At 54.3% G+C, this 10312-nt stretch overlaps 1 protein-coding gene across 1 annotated transcript in view; it reads right to left on the bottom strand.

Moving 5' to 3' along the window:
- Window positions 1-1453: 1453 nt before the first annotated feature.
- Window positions 1454-10312, bottom strand: part of NEK8 (NIMA-related kinase 8) — a 12857-nt gene continuing 3998 nt past the window's right edge. Inside the window, exons 2-15 of the mRNA XM_011940810.1 lie at window positions 7908-8113; window positions 7131-7363; window positions 6766-6897; window positions 6086-6294; window positions 5864-5925; window positions 5600-5781; window positions 5355-5505; window positions 4853-4929; window positions 4395-4512; window positions 2989-3139; window positions 2621-2784; window positions 2370-2528; window positions 2036-2194; window positions 1454-1651 (exon numbers count right to left, since the gene is read on the bottom strand). Of these exons, the coding sequence (XP_011796200.1) occupies window positions 1623-1651; window positions 2036-2194; window positions 2370-2528; window positions 2621-2784; window positions 2989-3139; window positions 4395-4512; window positions 4853-4929; window positions 5355-5505; window positions 5600-5781; window positions 5864-5925; window positions 6086-6294; window positions 6766-6897; window positions 7131-7363; window positions 7908-8113 (2032 nt within the window). The 3' untranslated portion in view covers window positions 1454-1622. The remainder of the gene's footprint in view (window positions 1652-2035; window positions 2195-2369; window positions 2529-2620; window positions 2785-2988; window positions 3140-4394; window positions 4513-4852; window positions 4930-5354; window positions 5506-5599; window positions 5782-5863; window positions 5926-6085; window positions 6295-6765; window positions 6898-7130; window positions 7364-7907; window positions 8114-10312) is intronic.

The following is a 10312-nucleotide window of genomic DNA, read 5'->3' as shown; positions in this document are numbered from 1 at the left end:
CCCCGCCCACCCTTGAGTGCAGGCCTTTGGGTCTGGTCACCGCCAGTCTCGCCCACCCACCGGAGCATGGGCTTTTCTTTCCCCTGGGGGAGAGAGAGCGTGTATCCGCCTGGGGGAGTGCGGGTTGGAAAAGGGGACGGGCCGCGCTACAAAGGTTTTCTTTTCCAGAGGCAACAGCTCAGCCTCCGGGGCCGTGAGCCGCCCAGAAACCGGGGCCCCAGCTTCCAGGTGCTAGGCAGCCGAAGCCTGGCAACCAGCTCCGGGGAGCCCAGCTGGGGCGGGGAGGCTGGACTGGGCGCTGGGCCAGAGGAACCTCGACCCCAGCCGCCGGCTGCGCCCACATTCCTCTCTTGGCCGCAGCCCTGCCACCGAGGTCCGGACCAGCCCAGTCCTGGGGTGCCTGGTCGCCACACCCACCCCTGAAGACACCACACTGCAAGCAGGCAGCTGATATTTTTATTGGCTTTACTTCCTGTGCTCTGAGAAACCAGTCTGGTCCCACTAGCTACCCTTTCTCTCAAGTGTTTCTGGAGAAAGGCATGGGGTGATGGACAATCTCCAGCGCGGATCTTTTCTGCAGCAGACACGTAGTGGCTCCTGTCCTCGTGCTGGGGAAAAGAGGCAAGCAGACGTCGACCAAATCCTGCCTTAGGATGAGAGTGTGGGGGAGATGGCAGCACTCCCGGGGACCGCCCTGCCCCAGGCTGTGCAGAAGCTAGGCAGGCCTAATGGTCAGTCCAGGCAGGCCCTGGCTTGCCCTGCTCCAAAGCATGGAGACGGTCCCAGTGAGCACCAAAGGCATTTTTTTTTTCTTTTTTTTGAGAGGGAGTCTCTTGCTCTGTCATCCAGGCTGGAGTGCAGTGGTGCGATCTCGGCTCACTGCAACTTTCGCCTCCAGGGTTCAAGGTATTCTCTTGCCTTAGCCTCCAGAGTAGCTGGGATTACAGGCGCCCCCCACCATGCCTGGTTAATTTTTGTATTTTTAGTAGAGACAGGGTTCACCATGTTGGCCAGGCTGGTCTCAAACTATTGACCTCAAGTGATCCGCCCGCCTTGGCCTCCCAAAGTGCTGGAATTACAAGTGAGCCACCACACCCAGCCTTATTTTCTTATCTCTTTTTTTTTTTTTTTCGGTGGAGACAGCAGTCTCGCTATGGTCCCCAGGCTGGTCTACAACTCCTGGCCACAAGGGATCCTCCTGGCTTGACCTCCCAAAGCACTGGGTATGTAGGTGTGAGCCACTACCCCCGGCCCAGACTTATTTTCTAACTGAGCTAGGGGAAAGGGCACGGTCTGTGTGGAGCTACAGCTGCCTTCAGCCTTTTTATGGCAAGGCTCTGCTTCCAAAGGCTAGGTCAGCCTTCTAACTCTAGCCAGGCTGGATCCTGGGGACACTGACTGAAGGGAGGAAGGGGTAGGAAGGGCAAAGAGGTGGTGGGAGAACAAAGTGGCTGAGGTTTCCATATCAAAGGCCAAAAGCAGAGCAGGGGTTTTGCCAGCCCCGATACCCCATGATGACCCAATCCAGGAGACGGCTGCAACAGTCATGTCTTGGGCACCTGCACTTTTCAGAACATTCAGAGAAGCAGTATCAGGGTGGTCCAGAGGTGTATCCAGGTGCCTCAGGGGGGGACCGGCTCATCTGTGACTGCTGGAGGGTACGAAAGAGAAACCCTTGCAGCTTCTGAGGGCAGTGCCTCCAGAAATTATCACCCACCTCCCACTCCTACTGGGCCCTGGATTCTGGACCCTGTTAGGCCAGAAAGAGGTTCAGCATCAATGGGACTCAGCAGTAGGAGAAAGAATGGGTGTGAGCCCCCTGGGGAGCAGTGGAGGCAGCCCTTCCATGAGGCCCAAGAAGCACCCTTGGCCACCCGGGGCAGGAAACTTTGAGCTTTGTAACCACAGCTTCAGCTATTTTTATCTGAGGGCTAAAGATGCTTTTGGTGATATGGGCATCTGTGAACACGGGGGGTGGGAGTGTGGGCAGGGGCCAGCTGGGTTGTGTGGTGAGGTGGGAAAAGTTACAACTCACGGCGAACAGCCAGGAGGGTGTTTCCATGGCAACAGGACACAGAAGTCACTGTGTAAGGGTGTGTCTCATCCAACTGCACTGGCCGAGGGAGTGCGGCATCCTCATCCCTCCTTCCCAGTCGACCTCGGGCCCCTTTGCCCCAGGAGTACACTTCACCCTCTGCCAGGAAGAATCCCCAGGAGGGAATGGGAAGTGGGCACAGCCTGAGCAGGATCTCCCCTCCCACATTGCCAGGATGGCCCCTGGGAGGCTCCAGAGTCCAGTGGCCCTGAGCAGCAACCTTCAGCCCCCACTGCTCATGGCACTGCCTGCCCCTGCCATGCTCAGTCCTCACCTGCCCCAATAGCTACGGTGAAGGCATCCCCACAGGCTACCATTGCCATCTTGATGCCCTCAAGGCCTTGGACCTTACAGGGTGCCCGACTGCCTCGGCGAGCATTGGTGCCCAATTGCCCGTGCTGATTGCTGCCAAAAGTGTAGCAATCACCTGAGGCTATGGGGGAGAGGAAGGAAAGGGGTGCTTCAACAGGGTACCAAGGAGACCACGAGTACCCCTCTGGCCTCCAGAGCCCAAGTCCTGCTCACCAGTCACAGCAGCTGAGTGAGCAGTACCCAGGTCTACACTCATCAGGGGCTCCTGGTCCAGGGGTGCAGAGCCTAGTAGTGTGAAGCTCAGGGCCTCCTCCATCTGCTGGTGAGGGCCAGGCTCCTCCCCCAGGGAGAGGTGGTCCAGGCCCAACTTGTTGAACCTGAGGGCAGAGCCAGAAGCCAAATCCAACTGACAGTTTGGGCAGGAGCTGGTGTACCAGGAGACAGATCCCACCCTGGGTTGAACCAATAGCACCCTCAACCCCCTCAATTCTGGTCTTTGGTGAGAGGTAGGCAATGATGGATGGAGCACTCGCAGCCAAGGAGAGCCAGAGGCAGGTTAGTCACCCTGATGACCTATTCACCTGTTGCTCCCACAGGCCAGGGCTTGGCCAGGCACAGTGAGGATCATGGAAGAGTCGATGCCACATACAACTCGCTGAGCTTCCTGTCCTGGGGGCATGACCACCTGCTGGGGGCAGCTGTGGGACTCCCTGGTGCCTAGTCCCAGTCTGCCTACAAGAAGAAACCCAGAAGGAGTTAATTCGAGCTTTAGTGGGGGTGACACCGGGATGAGGAGGGCCCACTGAGGGGAGGGAACAGCATGAGTTCTCTGTTCTCTCAGTCCCAAATGCCTTTCCTAGGCCCCTCTGCTGGTTAAAATCCTCCTTTATTTATTTTTTGTTTTTATTTTTTGAGACCGAGTCTCACTCTGTCGCCAAGGCTAGAATGCAGTGGTACGATCGTGGCTCACAGCAACCTCCACCTCCCGGGTTCAAGCGATTCTCCTGCCTCAGCCTCCTGAATAGCTGGGATTACAGGCATGAGCCACCACGCCCAGCTAATTTCTTTATTTTTAGTAGAGACAGGGTTTCACCATGTTGGCCAGGCTGATCTTGAACTCCTGACCTCGTGATACACCTGTCTCAGCCTCCCAAAGTGCTGGGATTACATGTGTGAACCACCACGCCGACTCAAAATCCTCCTTCTTATAAAGCCCTGTTCAGATGCCATCTCTCTCCTCCAGTTGACATTATTGTTCACTGAGTTCCATACCTCTGCACCGGGGTGTAGCCCTGATGCTATCTGTTCTCTGGCATGCTGGCAATGTCATCTTTCTCCTATTAGACTGAGTCCTCCAGGAAGACAGGAACCCATCAGTGTCATCTCTAGTTTCAGTGCCCAGCCTGATGTCTGACCCAAAGAGGACCTCAATAAAAACTAGTGGATGAGCCAGGCGTGGTGGCTCATGCCTGTAATCTTAGCACTTTGGCAGGCTGAGGCACGTGGATCATGAGGTCAGGAGTTCGAGACCAGCCTGGCCAAGATGGTGAAACCCTGTCTCTACAAAAACACAACAATTTGCTGGGCGCGGTGGTGGGTGCCTGTAATGCCAGCTACTTGTGAGGCTGAGGCAGGAGATTTGCTTAAACCTGGTGGTGAAGGTTGCAGTGAGCTGAGATCATGCTACTGCACTCTAGTCTGGGTAACAGAGCGAGACTCCGTCTCAAAATAAAATAAAAAAATAGGTGGTTGAATGAAATTTCCTTCATTACCTCAAACACCTGAAGGAAGCCACATCTCCATCTCATCTCAGCACCCAGTACAGCATGTGCACAGTGGGTGTAAAATAAAGGTTTGTTGAATGAATGAAGAGAATTTGAGAGAGAAGAGGGAGGAGAGAATGTGCTGTGGGGTGGAAGGTGGGTATGAAGGGGAGCAAGTCATGGCTGAGGATGCTGTGAGATGGGGCCTAGAGGCTGGAGCTTACCGCCGTCTCCACGGCCCCAGGCAAATAGTTCTCGCTCAGTGGACAGGGCCAGCACGTGAGAAGCCCCACAGGCCACCTGCACCATCTCATAGCCCAGCAAAGCCTCCACAATGGTGGGCTAGAGAGGAGAGGAAGCAAGGAGAAACTGGGCAAAGGGTCTGGGACTAGCCATCTGGCCTCAACACCCCCTGTAGGGACAAAGCTGGAAGATACACATTCTCAGGAGGTGGCTATGTCTTTAACTCCAGCCATACACAATGCCAGGTGGACAACCACTGGGGAAGCCTGGTTTTTCTGTACTTCCCCCGATGTAGGTGGCCCAGGGCAGGTGCATCTGGGAAGCTAGAGGAACCTGTGGCTGCTGGGAACTCCCCTCCCCCAATCTGGTGTCAGCTCTCAGATGTGGGCTCCCCGCCATCTCCCTACTTCCCCTTCTCCAAGGTCCATGTGACACCCACCTGGCTGATGTCAGTGAGGCTGCCATGGCCTAGGCACCCATTGCTGCCGCTGCCAAACGTCATGATGATGCCTCGGTCTGGAAAGAAGGGCGGTGAGGAAGGAGAAGGGAGAGAAGTTAAACAGTCTTTCCAGATAGCCTGGTCCTCTAGTGGTTTGCAGCAGCAAAATAAAGTTGGGGACCAGGGCTGAAAGGACGGGATAGGAAGAGAGAAAAGGTTACAAGTCTCTTCAAACGTATGTGACTTTGGACAAGTGACACCCTCTCTGAGCCTTAGCGTCCCCACTTGTCAAATGAGGATAATATAATAACTGCCTTGCCAGGCCTGTCCATAGGGTAAAGGAGGTTGTGTAAGGAAATCTCCTCAATAGTTACTTGACAGAAGCAGTAACTCCATAACTAGTAGACAGAAGCATTCATTAAGTGCGTGGTTTGCAAGAGAAGAGAGAAGGTGCTCTGTGGGGCCTTAGAGCAGGTCCCACAAGGTAGGCCCGACAGCTCACCAGTCAGGCAGGCAGTGAAGAAGTCCCCACAGGCCACATGCTTGATGGTCACGCCTGACTGGCCTTCCAGGAAACGCGAGATGAACTGGGGCTGTGGCTGTTCCACTGCCCCAGGGAGGAGGGTGCCTCCGCCTGCACCTAGGGGTGGGGCCTGCAGGGGCAGGTGGATGGGCAGCGCCTGAGCACCCCAACCCTGCTGTGGATCTACACCTCCACACGTCCAGGCCACCCGCTGGCCTGCTCACCTCCCACAGGATGAGACGCCCAGAGCGCGTGACGCCGGCTTTCTGCGTGCGCCCAGCTGCTACCTGGACCACCTCTGTGTTGAGCATTGGCAGTCGCAGGGGAGTGCCCAGCCCACCACCCCAGGCATACACTGATGACAGGGGTGGTGGGATGGCCGGCCTCACAGGTCCCCGGGGGATACCTGCAGGTACGACACATAGGGACTGTAAAACTGATGGGAATGGTGTGGCGTCCATGGGGACTGGCGGCCTCTTCCCACTTACCTCTGCAGCGGACACTGGTGGTCCTGCTGCCTGTGCTGCTGGGGGCCACGGACTTCTCTGCCCTGCAGGACAGATGGGGGCCTAAGGACAAAGACCCTTCTGACATTCCTACATGCAGGAAGGGAGGACTTGCCCCAGCTTTCCCTCTGCCCCAGAACCCCTGTGCTCCCACTGGGTGCCCACACCCTGCCACCCAGGACCGCTCGCTCTCCCTGCACAGGCCTCCGCATGCGGACACTGCCCACGTCGGTGTGGAGGTTGAGGAGGGCACGGATGCAGAGGGGCTGTGCCATGATGTGGCTGAGTGGTGGCCGCTGGGCAGGCTCCAGGCTGAGTAGACTCAGGACCAGCTGGCGCAGCTCAGGGCTGTACCGGTCAGAGATGGGCGCAAAGGTGCCGCTCATGATCTTCAGCACCAGTGCTGGCAGGTTCTGTGAAGGCACCAGGTTGGGAAGTTGGGGAAGTGAGGGCAGCACCCCCCAGCTCCAGCCCCTGGTCTCCTGGGATAATAACAGCTTTGCCCTCAAGAGACTTCAGTCTGATGAGGGGACTCCCAGACTGATAGGGGAGTCCAACCTGGCTTTCGGCGATCCCTAGTCTGATAGGGAGCTGCAGCTATGTCCTCAGAAACCCCAGGATGCTGGGAAAACTCAAGTCTTGCTCTCGGAAGGGTCTCCTGGGAAAGCCACAGCCCTGCCCTCAGGAGCCCTCAGTCTAATGGGAGGCAAGATGTACTCTCAGAAATCCATAGTCTGAGGGACACCCATAGCCCTCCCCGGGGGTAATCTGATAAGGGAGAGACATGACTCAGCTAGAGGAGAAGCCTGAGGTGGGTGGAGCTGAGGGCTGCTGGGGCAGGCAGTACATTTCCCAGTTGTCCCCTGGAGGGTGCATACACTCACCGCGGCCTCAAAAGCCCTCTTGAGGCTGGCCAGCTCATAGAGGACACAGCCCAGGGCCCAGATGTCACTCTTCTGGTTGTAGGGCTTGCCCTCACACAGCTCAGGGGAGATATAGCATGGGGTACCCACCACCTGCAGGAGAGAAGCTGGGATCACAGCCCTGCAGGGAGGGAAGACCAGGGTCTCTGCACATAAGGCCATTTGGGGACAGCTTCTTCTCAAAGCAAGCCAAGGGGCTTCCTCCTGCAGGACCACCCAAACAAGCCAAAGGGCCAAGGGTGTTTTAGCGGGAGAGGAGGAGGCAGGGTTAGGTCCTGGCCCTCAAGACTTCTAGCACCCTGGAGGTCCCCGCCATGCCCAGGCACCGTGTAGGCCTTGCTCTTGCTGCTAAGGATCTTGGAGATGCCGAAATCACCAATCTTCACGACCATGCGCTGTTTGTCAAGAAGGATGTTCTGGGTCTTGAGGTCTCGGTGCAGGATGAAGTGGGTGTGCACATGATGCAGTGCAAGCAGGATCTGCACGAAGAAGTGCAGGATGGTCTCCTCCTCCAGCAGGGAATTGCAGCGCTTTTGGATGAACTCGGCCAGAGTGCCGCCTGTGGCGCAAAGGACTAATCAAGATCCAGGCTTTCTCACACCACGACAACCCTTCTCCTTTTTTTTTTTTTGAGACGGAGTCTCGCTCTGTTACCCAGGCTGGAGTGCAGCGGTGCGATCTCGGCTCACTGCTGCAAGCTCCACCTCCTAGGTTCAAGCCATTCTCCTGCCTCAGCCTCCCAAGTAGCTGGGACTACAGGCGCCCGCCACCAAGCCAGGCTAATTTTTTTTTTGTATTTTTAGTAGAGATGGGGTTTCCCCATGTTAGCCAGGATGGTCTCGATCTCCTGACCTCATGATCTGCCCGCCTTGGCCTCCCAAAGTGTTGGGATTATAGGCGTGAGCCACCGGGCCTCCTTTTAGGTATGGAACAGGGCACTGGGAACAGAGAGGAGAAGGGGCTAGCCAGGGTCAGATAATTGGGACAGGAACTCTAACCCTTGGCCATGCTCATTCCAAGGAGGGAAGCCAGGTGATCTGTGTCTGCCTGTCCCAGAGATAAGAGGCCCCTCCAGCCAGGTCACTATAAGGAGGCTGGCCCACCTGGTGCATATTCCATGGCGATCATGAGGGCTTTGTCTTCCAGGAAGTTCTCGTAGTACTCAATGACATTGGGGTGGTTGAGCAGCTTGAGGACCTGGCACTCATTCTGGGCTGCCTGCCGCTCTTCTTTGGTCATCTGTTCCACTGGAATCTGCTTAATGATCACCAGCTTCTGGTCAGCCTTTCGCAGGCACAGGTGCACAATCCTAGGCATATGGAGGACAGGGACAGATTACCAGCTGAGCCTCCAGCCACATATCAGGCAGGGCGGTACAGCCTGGTGACTGATGTCTCTTAGAAGAGGGTTCTAGACTAAGAGGTCATCTAACCAAGTGCACAGAACACTGAGCTTGGGAACAGCGAGAACTGATTACAAGCTGTGTGGGATTTCAGTTTTACCACAGGCACTGTGAGGTAAAGTTAGTCTTGATCTCTAAGTTCCCACAGACTGCCTGGGTTCAAATCTGGGCACCTCCTCTTACTAGTTATCTGGTTTAATACACTATGTGACATCATTGTCTGGAAAATAAAATGGGCCTCTCAGGGTTGTTGAGAGGATGAGAAAGTGCATGTAAGGCACTGAGCGCAGTGGCAGCACAAAGAAAATGCTCAATGAATAGAAGCCATTCATATTATTTTATTTTAATTCTGTGGTCAGTCTCCATAAAAGCAGGAACTACAACACTCTTGTTCACCACAATGACCCCAGTGCATAGCCCAATATTTAGCACACAATAGGCGGTCAATAAGTATTTGCTGAATGAGTGGACTATAAGCTGATCTAAGTCTCAAATTTTTACCTCAAGATCAGACTTCTCTGCTGAACCCCGGACTCAGATATTCACTTGAATGGCTCATAGTCATCCTAAATTTTAACAAATTCAAAATAAAATTCTTGATTCCTGCCTCCAAACCTTTCCTTGCTCAGTCTCTTCCATCTTGGTAAATGATACCACTATCCTCCAGTTATTAAAATCAGAAACTGCTAAAATCAGAAACCTGAGGCAGGGCCACGTGGCTAAGGCCTGTAATCTCAGCACTTTGGGAGGCTAAGGCAGGTGGATCGCTTGAGTCCAGGCATTCAAGACCAGCCTGGGCAACATGGTGTACCCAGTCTCTCAAAAAAAAAAAAAAAAAATTAGCTGAGCATGGTGGCAAGCCTCTGTGGTCCCAGCTGCTCTGCAGGATAAGGTGGGAGGATCACCTGAGCCTGGGACGTTGAAGATACAGTTAGCCATGATCGCGCCACTGCACTCCAGCCTGGGTGACCAAGTGAGACGGTCTCAAAACAAAACAACAAAAAAACCAGACACTTGAAAATCACCCTAGGCCGGGTATGGTAGCTCACGCCTGTCATCCCAGCACTTTGGGAGGCTGAGGCAGATCACTTGCGGTCAGGAGTTTGAGACCAACCTGGCCAACATGGTGAAACCCATCTCTACCCAAAATACAAAAATTAGCTGGGTGTGATGGTAGGCGCCTGTAATCCCAAGTACTCGGGAGGCTGAGGCAGGAGAATCACTTGAGCCTGGGAGGTGGAGGTTGCAGTGAGTTGAGATTGCACCACTGCACTCCAGCCTGGGGGACAGAGCGAGACTCTGTCTCAAAAAAAAAAAAAAAAGAAAAGAAAAGAAAAAAGAAAATCACCCCAGAATCTTTCCTCTATCTCACACAAGCACATCAGAAAATCCCATTTCTACCTCCAAAATACTGTAAATCCATCAAATTCTCTGTACCCTCTCTACAGCCCTTGCCCTATAGTCATCATAATTTCTTGCCTAAAATACTGTACAACTCTCCAAAATGGTCCCTTTCACTCCTGTCACCCTCAAATCTAAATTCTACATGGCAACCAGAATGACATTTATTTTTTATTTATCTCTTTTTCTTTTTTTAATAGATACAGAGTCTCACTATGTTGGCCAGGTTGGTCTTGAACTTGTGGCCTCAAGACATCCTCCCGCCTCGGCCTCCCAAATGCTGGGCTTACAGGCGTGAGCCACCATGCCCAGTCCCAGAATGCAATTTAAAAATCTTACATTCCTGGCTAACACGGTGAAACCCCGTCTCTACTAAAAATATAAAAAATTAGCCAGGCGTGGTGGCAGGCGCCTGTAGTCCCAGCTACTAGGGAGACTGAGGCAGTAGAATGGCGAGAACCCAGGAGGCGGAGCTTGCAGTGAGCCTAGATCGCCCCACTGCCCTCCAGTCTAGGCGACAGAGCAAGACTCCGTCTCAAAAAAAAACTGAAAATGGGGGCCAGGCATGGTGGCTCACGCCTGTAATCCCAGCACTTTGGGAGGCTGAGGCGGGCAGATCACTAGGTCAGGAGATCGAGACCATCCTGGCTAACATGGTGAAACCCCGTCTCTACTAAAAATACAAAAAAACTAACTGGGCGAGGT

Source organism: Colobus angolensis, unplaced genomic scaffold (genome assembly GCF_000951035.1).
Source record: "Colobus angolensis palliatus isolate OR3802 unplaced genomic scaffold, Cang.pa_1.0 Scaffold193, whole genome shotgun sequence".
In the NCBI taxonomy this organism is placed as follows: Eukaryota; Metazoa; Chordata; class Mammalia; order Primates; family Cercopithecidae; genus Colobus; species Colobus angolensis.
The sequence above is the reverse complement of the archived record's forward strand: the minus strand, read 5'-3'. Positions and strand labels throughout refer to the sequence as shown.